General features: G+C 40.0%; 1 protein-coding gene across 2 annotated transcripts in view; it reads right to left on the bottom strand.

The window, feature by feature from the left end:
- Window positions 1–221: 221 nt before the first annotated feature.
- Window positions 222–14,267, bottom strand: part of LOC136679048 (fibroblast growth factor 12) — a 35,858-nt gene continuing 21,812 nt past the window's right edge. For both annotated transcript variants that reach the window (XM_066657321.1, XM_066657320.1), the window contains 2 exons: window positions 3,193–3,391; window positions 222–2,820 (listed from right to left, as the gene is read on the bottom strand). In XM_066657321.1, coding sequence (XP_066513418.1) covers window positions 2,705–2,820; window positions 3,193–3,391 — 315 coding nt within the window. In that variant the 3' untranslated portion in view covers window positions 222–2,704. The remainder of the gene's footprint in view (window positions 2,821–3,192; window positions 3,392–14,267) is intronic.

Consider the following 14,267-nt stretch of genomic DNA (forward strand, 5'->3'; position numbering starts at 1 on the left):
GTGGTTTCCTGCCCATCTTCAGAAGCTACATAGTGCAGTTTCTGCAGTGCTGAACCTGTGATAGCAGTGACAGAGGCTCTGTTCTCCCTATTACAGCTCAGTGGAACAATGATTTCGTAGCTGTACTCCTTTATTTGGGTAGGACACAAACCTCAGAGACATTGAATCAGTCATCACAGATACATAGAGACACTGCAGAGACACATGAAATGAAAGCTTGGTATTATACCTTTATTCTTAAACAATCCTTAATATCATTCTGCTTTGTAATATCAATGCATATTCTTTGTTTGTACATTTCATAGTTCATAATGCATAATATGATAGTGTTTCTGTAAGGTGAAAACATCTGCAAACAGGAAAAATAAACAGTTCTGTATATTTTTACACAGCAAGAAAAGGAAACCCACATTTTTACAGACATTTCTTGCTTCTCCAAGAATTCTTCTGAAATTTTCTTTGCTGTCTCTTCAATCATCCCAAGTAAGCCCCCCACCCCCGCCACCACACTCAATGACCTGTCCACTTGAGATTCAGAAGAAACACAGCATTCCTCATTCATGCATTTGAGTCTTTTGCTAGTTTTGCTCATTTATTTTTCATTCGTTCTTCTGTCATTGTAGACTCAGAGGGCTCAGCACTCACTGCTGTCCCTAGTGGAAGACTGGTGAATAGCATAATGTTTTAAACTCCACCACGGACCCAACACCCACCCACCCTGTCCATACCTCCAGCCTGGAAGCCCCCTTTAGGGGCCACACTAGTGGCCAGTCTTTGTGCTTTGGGCCGGACAGGGCTAGTGGTGTGCTAATAACGTTATAACCTCAGACTAGGGCTTCCTGAGTTGGAGATGCTTGGGAAAGGAGGTATAGAGTGGTTATCTTTATCGTATTTCACTGCTGAGCCCTAAGCTGGGTTTAAGTCAGCTCTGCTCCAGCTCAGAATCCAAATTACCAGAAAAGAAAATAAGCACAAGTGTCTGGGATGAGAGCGTGGAATTATTTGAATGGAAAGTGCGAACTGAAAATTTCAGTTTCCATCTATTTACACATTTTTGCCACAGCTTGATGTGTGAAAGAGTGTCATGTCGACGGGACACAAAAACACACATAACCAATCTGTACTTGTTCCAGAGCTGGTATTCTGAAAGCTGTGAAGACAGTATGTTTAGAAAATGAATGAGTAAACCAACATGAGCACTCCAGCTTGAAGGACTATCTCAGGGTTTTAAAACCTAATCTCCATCTAATCTACAAATTCCTGCCTGTTACTGTCTGTTATATTTGGTGGATGTTATTCAGAACGTAGAAAACAATAGAAAACCTGTGAACAAACAAAATTACAACACATGGTAATGGACAGATTCTCTATTGTTTCAAAAAGAACTAAATGAATAGGTCCAAGAAGATAATATGCAGAATTATGTAGAAATTTTTGTCCAGAACAAAACCTCATTTCCCAAAAAGGTAGCTTTACGTGAAACCTTAAGATGATTTAACAAAACATAATTTAACAATGTTTAATGCAGTCTTTGACCATTTCCATTGTTTGTTTTTTTCTTTTTTTTTCTGTGAAATTCCCATACAGTGGAAATAGTCTGCATTTTCAAATTTTGACACAGTGACTTTCAAGTGATTTCCATAAGACAAAAAGGCTCTGAAATATTTTGTATGCCACTGGATATTAAAGGGACAAGTTTCATTCATTTTTTTCCAGAGAAAAAAAATGACTTAGACCTGGATTTCCTTATTTGGGCATTATAAATATTTATATTCCAAGAAATGAAAGACAGCATAAATGGAGGTCTAGGTTGGAGAGTAGATGTGGGAGATAGAGATTAGGCTGAAAAACATTCAAGTACTTCTTTAAGTCAATCCAAAAGCCAGTTGGACCTGGTCAGGTTTCATAAACAGGATATATAAGCACCCCCCACCCCTTGCCCAAACTGCACCATCATCTTCTAACAGTCCCATCCATATAATCCCAGCACTGCATTCTGTAATTACAATCATTCAGTTCCTAATTACAGTCTTTATAAACGACACTACAGTAGACTCAGATACATTCATGCTGACCAACACTCCATTGTCAAGAGTGCAAATGTGCATTCAGTGTAAGCAGATAGCAAAGTAATAATAACAATAATAATAATAATAATAATGTACTGAACCAGTTTGCTCAGCAACAACAAAAAATAAGAGAATCTTCATGGTCAGTAAAGAATATCCTTGTTGTCCTTAATACCAGCAACATGGTACAAGAGCATAAACATATAAGAATGATTTAAAGCTCTGTTGTTGTTGTAGTTGTTGTTGTTTATACAGCGTCCATTCAAAAAAATATTATGACCACTAGTACTATTGTTGTGAATCAGCCTTCAGCCCATTGCTTGACCTTGGCTATTTTTTTTTTTTAATTGTTTTTATAGTTTTTTTTTTTCATTTTTGTTTCCCTTTTTTTGCATAAAATATGTGTTTGAGTCCTGACTGATATGATTAATATAGGTTTGCTTGCACTGATCCCATCCAAGTTCTTTCAAAATTGAAGAGTTTTTCGTCTTTGTCGAGCATGTGGTTCCAGCTTGCCGTGGTTGCTGTGGTTGCCATGGTTCGAGGTTGTTCAGGCTTGGGCAGGGTGTGTGTGTGTGTGTGTGTGCGCGTTTGTGTGTGTGTGTGTGTGTGTAGGTGTATGTGTTCCGGCCCTGCTATGTGGAGTTCTGGTTGACCGCTTTGCCTCCGTTCATAGTGGGAGTTCCTGAGCTTTTCCTGGAGCGCTGTTTCTCTTCAATCTCGTGCAGCGAAGGCTCCCTGTACATACAGACTGCAGAAAATACACAGAGACATGATGGTCAGGGACTTCAATCTATTCACTGGCTGTGGATTTGTGGTTTGCATTTGCACAGTTATTAAATTAGCTTGATTACTTTTACAATGTTGGATAGCACTATGTTGTTCAATCTACTGAAAAGTCATGCTAGTTTAGTTATTTACACCATATAACGTTTTATGACTACTGCTGCTTATGTTTCATATATCAATATGTGGAATATTTATCATTTACTGTTGTATCAAAATATTCTTTAATATTGGTTCATTCATCATGAAATGGAAGCTATTATTTTCAAAATATATAAATAATATAAAATGGCAGAAGGTTATATTCAGATATCAATCAAACTATCAATCAACCTACCTTCAATAGGTCTGGGTAGAAAGTGTGAAGAGGGCTTGGTCTTCTTGACCCGGTTGCCCTTCATGACCTGGCCCTCTTTTGTGAGGCCCAAGAACCAGGCTCTTCCGGACTCTTGCTGCCGGTACATAGTGGATGAGTAGATGACGTAATAGTTCTCAAAGACAGACTCCTTGAACTTGCACTCGGGAGTGAACATCTCCTGTAGATCAGGAGAAAAAATTGAGTTACTCTTTATGAAGGTGCTCAGTGTGTGGGTGGAGGTGACAGTGAAGAGTCCTTAGGGATTTCCCGGCGTGTATTTCTCCAGTGGTCAGTGAGTGTGTGTGTGTGTTATCTCAGAGCGGTGGCATGCTGTCAGGCACCAGACGCTCTGGTTTTTACAAGGTGCAGAAGGTCAGCGTGTATTCTGTCCTGCTGAGTTGGAATATAGGACTCTAGCCAAGTCTGATTAACCTTAGCTCAACATTTAACATGCACACACACACAGAGACACACACACACACACACACACACACACACTTCCTTATCCATATCACATAAACGAAGGACTTTTCAAACAGTTTAACTTTTGGAATTGTATTAAAGTCCACGTTGATCTCATTAACATTAGCATTTAACACTACCACAGACGTCCAATTGTTGATGTTACTGAAGTTTTACAAAGTGTTTTTAACTCTCATAACTACCAGAACTCACCAAAAACATTGAGTGAGTTTTGTGGATCATCCAGAGTCCTGGACATGGTTAATGGTGTTCCACATGGCTCCATTGTAGGGCCATTGCTTTTTACATTATATATTAAAGAAGAACATAAGGAAAACTAATTTTATTGCAGGTTATAGCTCTATATCCTCTGTATCATATGTGTTTTTGTTACTGAATTCAAAATATCATGCATTGCCAGAGTTTCTAGGTAGAGTCTGATGACTTTCACCACATAATGTGGGCAAGAACTGCAGGAAAAGAAATTAGACTGACATGAAAAAGGAATAATCACAAGACTGCAATTTTGGCATTACTTTGCGATTCACTTTGCGATTCAATTCCAGTACAAAACAATAAACAGAAGTGTGTGTACGCTGATGTACAGGGAGCCCATCTGAACACAACAGGCAGAATCCTAACAATGAGGCCAGATTATTGCACTGAAAGTATCAGACTCTCCAAGTAATTATGGGCGACTGTGGCTGAGACTATTAGTCAATAAACGAATCAATGAACCTAAAAAACAAAAATGACCAAGAATGATATGGAAAAAAAAAATTATATTAACTTTTACTACAGGTTCGGAAGGGTTATATTTCATCTGGTGTTAAGTTGCCAGTAGAGTGCCGTGGTTCTTAAAGCAATGATTGAATATTATGCAAAGTAAATGGAAGCTATAACAAAATGTCAGTTACTCTGGACTTCGAAGGGTTAAGTAATTATATGTTGCATTCTCCTTGCCTCGGTGGCCCTCACTGAGGACTTTCAGATGTGCTTTGAACACCAAAATTTACATAATTTGTGTGAAAATATGTTGACTGACATCCAGAGCCCTGATCTATCAGCAAGAGAGAGATCTATCAGAAAGAGAGAGAGAGAGAGAGAGAGAGAGAGAGAGAGAGAGAGAGAGAGAGAGAAATTAGGAGAGGTGAAGAAAAACAAAAAGCAATCTGCAGAGGTTGGCTGTTAATGGATGTGTGATGAATTCCATTTACTCGTGGCGGCGGCCTCTGAGGCCCAGTGAAAAGCCGAGGACGAGCTAAAACGGCTTTCATTCAAATTCCACTGCGATCTGAAGGAGAGACAAAGGACCTACTTGTGAAACAAGGCATGGGAGGCCTTCTTCTTGTATGCATTAGTGAGACTTAAGCGAGGATAAACAAGCTGAGGAGCCCACCGAGCCCTTTTGAACTCATCGGCTTGGGAAGCATTTATATTCGAAGCATTTATATTCAAAGCTGAGAATGAAACAGGTGCTCGGCAGACACCTTAACCAAGAGAAAAACTTGAAAACAACAAAAGAGATTGTAAAGGGCAGTTACAAACAAAGAAAATGTAGCACTATTTAACCACAATTTAGCAGGAGATGATTTTAAAGGTGTCATATCACGGAAAACATTATACAGGCCCCACCTACACTCCTGAAAAAGCCTATGGTAAAAAAAAACCCCTGCTAACTCCATTATTCTTTATTCATACTACTTATTGTTTATACATTGCTCTTTGTTTGAGTACCTTCAAGTTGAGCATGTGCCAGTTCCTGACCTCACCAATGTCCTTGTGGCTGTATGCCATCAAATCCTCACAGCAGTGCTCCAACATCTGGTGTAAAGTCTTTCCAGAGCAGTCAAGGCTGTTACTGCAATAAATGGAGGACAAACTCCCACTACTGACTTCTTCATTTCAGAAGAATATATTTAAAACTGTAGGTGCAGACAATGTTTGGGAATCCTTCTATTACAAGGAAAGCATATGGGAATTTTACAACAATAGGATTGGGAATGTGGAAGGAGGAAGGAAGTCGGAAGTGAAAGGGTATGCTGAGTTAGTGCTGATGAGAAGATGCACACTGTGACCAATCCTCTGAAGAGAGAGACCTATTGGCTTCAGGGGACATAGTAACGGAGATGAATTGGTGCAAATTCAAGGCGGACAGCTATGTTTAAGCTGGACAAATCCTTTATTCCCCTGATCCGTCTGACAGGTCATTGTTATTCAGAAGGTAGAGTCAGGTTAGACACCACTCATGTCTAGACAGCTGCCTCAGTCACATTGTAAGTCTGGAGAGGACACAGGGCTAAGTCTGTGATTAAATTTGGAATTAAAGATCGTTTAAATAAGATATGACAGTATGATGCTTGTATACATCCACTTTATATGCACTACATATAAATCTTAAGCATTTGCGATCTTTAATAAAACAGCTATTACATACATGTTTTTGATCATTTTTCAGGGACAGAAAAAAAATACTAAGAAAGTGCCTCAACAGTTCATATTATTTAAGGAAATTGGTGTTTGCTTTTGAAATTTGGAGTGACATTTTCCCTCACCTTCAAAGTTTAAGTGATTTTGACAGATTAAGTGATGATGAGGTCTGGGCCAGTCCACTGTTCTGAGAACAGCAGCAGCTTATGTCTTGTATTTCTAACAGTGTGCTTCAAGTTATTTAAAGCCATATTAAAATAATATTTAAATTTGAATAATCAAGTTATGTAAAGGCATAAAAAATTACATATTTGAAAAAAAAGGTTTTCATATTGTCACTGTGCATTGAAAAATATTCATTCGTTGTCTGTAACCGCTTATCCAGTTCAGGGTCGCGGTGTGTCCGGAGCCTACCTGGAATTACTGGGCGCAAGGCAGGAACACGCCCTGGAGGGGGCACCAGTCCTTCAACACATTTACTCACACCTATGAACACTTTTGAGAAGCCAATCCACCTACCAACATGTGTATTTGGACTGTGGGAAACTGGAGCACCCGGAAGAAACCCACGCGGTCAAGGGGAGAACACACCAAACTCCTCACAGTCACCAAGAGTGGTGTTTGTTAAAATGCATTTGTTTATATATGAATTTTGATGGAAATATGATTACAATAAAAACGAATAGAGGCCATACACCATGGCTTAACTGATCTTTAAAAATGAATTCACCTTGAAACAAGAAGCAGTAACAGACAAGATAAATGAGTCTGGTTTAATCAAATATTTGGGCTAATATGAAGTGCTTTTTCAGAGTTGGGTGAGTGGAAAGAAAATCAATGGCCAAGGACCTTATCAAGCCCAAGCCCAAGGTTTTCTTCAATCCAGAAGAAGCTGCTTGCATCAATCAATGAACATGCTACTGGAACTGCACCAGCTAAATGCTAAATGCTTCGCTAGGCTAATAGGCTTGGTGAATCTGCCTGAGACGAGGCATGCAATTAAACACGAACTGAAAAAATAATTAGTCAGCCATTTGCTCTACAGCCATTCTACTTGAGGCGCATTTTATAGCATGCCTTCCTTCCTACTGCCTCTGGTAGATGGTGCATTTGTGTGGGAGCTGTGCTGCAATTAGCTTTTATTAGCTTTAAGGTAATTAATCCTACTCTGCAAATAATGGTGTTGCTGAAATGTGGATTGGGGCTTGTCTGAGGACATAAGTTCACATTGTGTGTGTGTGTGTGTGTGTGTGTGTGTGTGTGTGTGTGTGTTGGTGTATTCCTATTACAATATATTCATGTTATAATTTTATAAAACTTAAAAGCAAAGGATCAGGTTTGGGATCAGACGTATTATATATACTCATTTACATATATATGATACATAAGGGACCTATATATAATTATATATATATATATATATATATATATATATATATATATATATATATATATATATGCCCAATTGCCCAATGCCAAGCATCAATTAATGTGGTGTAAATCTGCCCAGAATCTGGGCTGTGGAGCACAGGAACTATATTCTATAAAGTGAAGGATTTTTGATGAGCTGGAATGGAGTTTGTGATCCAGAACTAATCATCCAAAATCAGTACCCAGTAATGTTTATGTGAATGCCATCAAATCTTAAAGGTAATCGTATGTGTCTACTATAGATAGATATGTGAAATATGTATGCAACTAAATATATGTATTTGTTTTATCCATAACAACAGGAATATACTAGTGTGTGTGTGTGTGTGTGTGTGTGTGTGTGTGTGTGTGTGTGTGTTTGTGTGGGTGTGGGTGTGTTTGTGTGTGTGTGGGTGTGTGTTTGTGTGTGTGTGTGTGTGTGTGTGTAAGAGCGAGAGAGAGATGGGTGCGGTAGCCTTTAACTGGAATCCCCCTCTATCCCTCAGCGGCTTTACTGCAGCACAGAGCAGCTGCATTAACCACAGCATGATGAAGTTCTTTAAAGGATTTCAGAAGAGCCCTGTTGTTCCTCTATGTTTATATTTTACCCATTTACACAACTCTAGCATTTTAAAACCTCATAACTTAAATTATTTGCACCATTAAAATTCTATATCACTATAAAAACAACATGATACATTATATTGCTAATGAAAGCCTGTTCAGTAACTCAGAAGTTGATATAATTACACAGCATACATGAGAGTATATGCTAATACAATATAATAGAACTCTGTCTACCAGACATATTCAAATTTTGTTCTCTGGAGAACCCTAGTTTTAAAAAAATACCTCTGCTGTAAACATTATAATGCACTATAACAAGAGTCTGGTCTACAACTTATGAACATATATTTAATCTGACTATGTAAAGTCATGTTGTTTATGATGGATTATGCATACAATTATACTAGATATTGCTATGGGATTGCTATATACTAGCAATATATACTGCTATATACTATTAATATATACTATATATGCTAGATATTGATATTGCTATTGTTATGTATGTCATATTAAGGTATTAATACATTTATGAGCACACGATCTATTGGAAGTATAACCCACAACTTCACAGGATATTTATTAGGTTCCATTGCTTTAGGCTAAAATGTAGTAGCGGCATCTCCTTCTACTGAACTGAGAGCAGGGATTAGAGAGAGTGTGTGTGGGTGTGGGGTTGTGTTTGGTTGGAGGGCATTTTAACCTAAACACAGTTTCTGTACATGTGAAATCACGTGCAGATGAGAGAGAAAAGAGAGAATAAAAAGACTGACTCCACAAGGATGCGTGGCTCTGAGTGGATGTGATGAATGTTGGACAATGCTCTTGTGTTTTAGTTAAAGATAGATGCCTTTAAACTACAGAGAGAGTTGTGGTTACCTCTTCACTGCAAAGTAGGTCAGAGCGAACGTATCATAAATAATAGAGGGGAAAAACTCCAGAGCCTGGAAACCCTACGCAATCCAGCAGTTTAACACTGCAAACCAGCATCAACACGACTGCCAACAAACTCCACAGCAAATAGCTACAAATAGCATGTTTCAAATGACAGATTCCAGAGCTAAGCACACTGACATGGTCAATTCCACATGAGTAATACTGTTTAAAAAACACTTTAATCAGTGTTTTTATCTCTGTCAGTTCGTCCTAACTTACACTCCTCAAGCAGCTACAGTCATGATAGACAATGGACAAACTAGCCACATGGATTTTAACAGATTGAGGCACCAGACAAGGCTGCACTCTATCACTACTCCTGTTTGACCTGTATAATAAACATCTAATTATTGATGAATGAATGATAGCTGCACGTTTCTAGACTGACAAAGCACATTAGAGTCTTTGGGAGTCACTTCAGTCACAACAAATGTGCAGCATGTAACTGGATTATACCAACAGATCTACACCAATACACCAATCACACCTCAGTTATTACGTAGAGGAATATAATAAGGGAATCAAGACTGGAGGTAGATGATTGTGGAAAGTGAAATAAGCATATAATATCATACAAATCAGGCTCTCCTGGAAAGCCAGGAAGGTCTGAAGGATATTAAAGAGACATAAAACCAGAGGGAAAAGCAGAGCTCAGTATGAAGAAAACCAGAGTTCGAAAGTGAGCAAAGACAACTAACTTTACCACTAATGAAAGACCGAAGATATAGAAGTGTGCAGATACGGATGTATACACCCAGTCTGTAAGAAGCATGAAGATGCAAAACGAACATGGAATATACGGGAAAAAACACAGTCCATACGGTCACCAGGAGTCAGAGCTTAATAATACGGTCGATGCGCCACTCTTTCAGCGTCTCATTTCCTTCGAGCTCTTTTAGAGTGATTTATGCGTGAGTTTTATTGATGTGAAGTCATGCTATTTAAGGTAAAACGCCTTGAAGTCTGACATTTAGCTCCAAAATAAGAGCACACAGCCCTGGGCCGCATGGATTTATGGCTCTCTGAGTTCTGCATGGGACAGGCGCCAGAGTGTGTAATGTAATCTTTTTAGGAGCTTAAAGCAAAGAGGGGTTGTCTTCATATAAAGACACCACACACCACAAACTTCACCTGGTTTCCCCTTCTGAAGCTTCACTCTGTGACTTAGGTCCTCCGTCCATATTTACAAAGTTATTATAAAAATACAAAATTAAAATACATGCATTCATACATACTCACTCGCTCAGTCACTCATACACTCTACAACATACTCACATACAGTGCATACACTCACATTCACATACTCACTCACCTACATGCTGATTCGTACTTGCTTAGTAGCCCACTCAGTTACATATATACTCACCCGCATACACACTTACATACAACATATGTATATGCTCACTCACTCACTCATACATGCGCACTCAAAGTTAGCATGAACTTATTCATAAGGCAGCTGCACTCTCTCGTGTTTAGTAACTGTTCCAGAAGGGAGTCCTGATCAGTGATTAACATCTAAGACACGTATCATCTGCTCAGAGTCAAATGTCATGATGTTTGTGAATCTGAAAAGGACATGTGTAACGGACAAACACTGGTCAGGTTTTCACTGCTTAAAGACTGGAGAATGAATGCAAATTTTCAGCTCATATTTTTGTCCATCACTGACCACATTTCTGTTCCCTGTGATTCTGTTCAAAGTCTTAGTACTACTCCTCATTTTTAATGTTCAGGTATGGTAATATAATATATTTATGTGGCTATTTCTCTCTGCATATAAAGCTATCTGAATATAAACTGTGGCTGAAGGCAAGATACATTTATTCATATCCCTATTTGGACATGAAATGTGGTCACTTGACCACATGGAGGTATAGACAATACCAGCTTAAAAGCAGGCCTGTGATATAATACACTCATTCATTCATCTTGTGTCAGCCTTTGATTTCATTCATTCATTAATTCATTATCTGTAAGCGCTTATCCAGTTCAGGGTCGTGGTGGGTCCAGAGCCTACCTGGAATCATTGGGCGCAAGGCGGGAATACACCCTGGAGGGGGCGCCAGTCCTTCACAGGGTGACACACACTCACACATTCACTCACACACTCACAGCTACGGACACTTCTGAGCCGCCAATCCACCTACCAACGTGTGTTTTTTGGACTGTGGGAGGAAACCGGAGCACCCGGAGGAAACCCTTGCGGGCACAGGAGAACACACCAAACTCCTCACAGCCTTTCATTTCAAAACTCATTGAATGAAGGTGGCAGTGATCACTGGAGATCAGAGAAAGTCAAGCACTATCACAATGAAATGCATTGTTATGTGTTATAGACTGAAAGTCCAAAGGCTGTTTGACATCTACTCCTCCAATGTCTTCTGAAATTAAGGATATTAATATGTATTTCATCCTCCTTGGCTGACGTAAGAACATCTACACTGCTGTGAAGGCTTTGGACTAGATTTTGGAACATTGCTGTGAGGATTTGGTGACTATGACCACTTTGACAGCATTAGTGAACTGAAATAGATGAGTAGTCCTAGTAGTCCTAGTCTAGTAGAGGTACTACATGCTGCAACACTGTAAAGAATGCCTACAGCAATACCCTTAAAGTTCATGTTCAGCTGCTCTAGAGCTTCCCATTTAATTTCATTTCAATCTGTGTGTCATTATCATCATGAACAAGGCCATTTTAGTGTTAGAACCTGTGTTGTCAAGTCCTGTTTCGGGTGACTGTCTGTGAGGAGTTTAGTGTGTTCTCCCAGTGTCGGCGTGGGTTTCTTCCGTGTGCTTCTACCAAAGGTTGGCAGATGGATTGGCGACTGAAAAGTGTCTGTAGGTGTGGGTGTGTGACGCCCTGTGAAGGACTGGCGCCCCCTCCAGGGTGTGTTCCTGCCTTGTGCCCAGTGATCCCAGGTAGACTCCAGACCCACCGTGACCCTGAACTGGATAAACGGTTACAGACAATGAGTGAATGAACTTGTGTTGTGTTTAAATCTTTCCCAAATTCAGATAAATCCATAGCTGGTAGGATCAAAGTTTTCTTGTTTTACTTATTTATTTATTTTTGGAGGTGGAGGAAGAGTTGCATCATTAAAGCTGGAAGAGGAGGAAAAGGCAGAGCTTCTCAAATCTCCCGGAGCAGAAAACCGAAAGCTTCCTCTCAGCGTGTCTCCAGAGAGGCCCAGATAATGAGCTGGATCAGAGGGGGGAAACTTCCCTGAGTAATTGCCCCCCTGGAGGACGACAGCAGCATCTCTGCATCGGCACTTTCCAACCCATTTCTACAGAAGAAGCCAGAGTACAGCTCTGACAGTGAACATCACTGTCCTGATAATGTGGAAGCTGTAACACAGCACCATCACAGGGCTTAGCTAAGAACAGGCATTAGCTTCAGTATTAGCCTCAGTGTTTTCAGCATCTCTTTAGTGTAAGGTAACATTCATAAATCTCAGATCAGAAATGGACCCTTAACTGGGCTTTGGCAAAAGTGGGTGGGCACACTTCTTCCTCCACAAATACCCTCTCAGAAAAGCTGTCAATGTGGTGGTACCCTCAAGGGCACCACAGAATCCAGAATTAATTTTTATCATTATTATTTTTGCACAGTTCTGTCATTAAAGATTATAAATATTCACCTCTCCTTCTGGAAAATAGAAGGTAATGCACCTTCAGGGGACACACCTTGAACTTAACATAACTTTTGTATGTTTAAAGGTACATTCACACAGCTTGTATCTGACAGTGTAAGAAAGAACAGCTGCAGGCCTTCTGAAGAGGGCCCTATAGCTGTGACTGAGGTGTGAAGGAGTTAATTGTGTAGATGGTCACGAGGTGGAGGTAGGAGGCTGGTGCAGGGGGCTTTTTATTTACATTCGTTTTGTTGCAGAGGTGTGCCATTGCAGCCAAACAATGCAACGTGAGCGTCTGCACTGGTGCACGCTTTACAGTCATCCAGATCCAGCCTTTATTTATGAGAGTGAGGATGCAAAGTCTGGAGAGAATTTACAGGGGGTTTGATGAGGAAAGTGAAGTGAATGCTGTATTTCTTCATCAGATATGCATCAGGGAGATAAAGGTTTCATTAAACGTTCGCCAGTTCATTTTCAGACGTCACAGATTTACATTCCTCATCGGGTCCATTTCTCCAAATCCTCCTCAGGATTGGAATTGAATTTGAACTGAGCAGCACTGAGGGGAGATGAGAAAAATAGGGGAAGGACAGTGGGGGCTATCAAAATAAGCTCTAAGAAAAAGCCTAATAAAAATGCATGTCCTTCTGGTGCAAAGGAAATGACGGTCCTGCACAAGCCCATCACACTCCGCACGGCACTCCATTCAAATCCCATCCCAATTTTAATATCATTAGAATTCCACTCATCCATTTCTTGGACGTCACGAAGGACAGATTTCTGCTGTGATCTCACACTTTCCTGAATTGCTTTATGTCCTAAGCTGGCGTTTGCACCTTCCCATCACTGAAATACAGCCACTTTATTGTACACCAATTTACACATCCTTTCAGACACACAATGCTGAGGTGTTTGCCTCACGGTGGAAGAATGTGCTAAAATCTGAAGTGAGGATGAAACCTCAAAGATGAAGGCTGTCAGTGCTGGGCTTTGTTTGTTTGAAACACATAAAGGGTGGTCTCTGACATTTGCCCAGTACTTTAGTATAAATATAAAAACAATTCTCACCACGTCACATGACGACAGAGACCTATCAGGTATGTAATCTACACTTACTATGCTTTAAAATCCCAGAACAGCATGTGTTTCTGTTTGCTGCCTCAAAATGGAGCCTCAACGTGCTTGGAGGAGAATACTAAACACACAGCTCGGCCACGCGAGCTTGCAGGATCCTGATTGGATGGTGCGTTTCACAGCAACAAAAAAGAAGAGGCCAAGCTGCTTGTCTAATGTGAGCACAGCTGGATTCAGGGAGAACAGGACAGTGATGGACACTGTGCACAGCCGGAGCTTTCCACTGAACAGTGTGTGTACCGTGTGTGGAAAGGGTGTGTGTCTTTGAACGACCTGAAGCTGGAGTTGATGACTTAACCATTTCAACTCACATGATTAACCCTTTGAGGCCAGAGTTATTATTGATATTTCACATGAACAAAAAAATGTATCTGTTGTGTTTACAAACACAACTGAGACGTGGGCCAAAAGATTAGAAACGGCACTGTCCTCGCAAGTCTCAATGTGTTATAGTCACAAGTCAGGAAACCCTTATCA

The sequence above is a fragment of the Hoplias malabaricus genome, chromosome Y (genome assembly GCF_029633855.1).
Source record: "Hoplias malabaricus isolate fHopMal1 chromosome Y, fHopMal1.hap1, whole genome shotgun sequence".
NCBI classification, from domain to species: domain Eukaryota; kingdom Metazoa; phylum Chordata; class Actinopteri; order Characiformes; family Erythrinidae; genus Hoplias; species Hoplias malabaricus.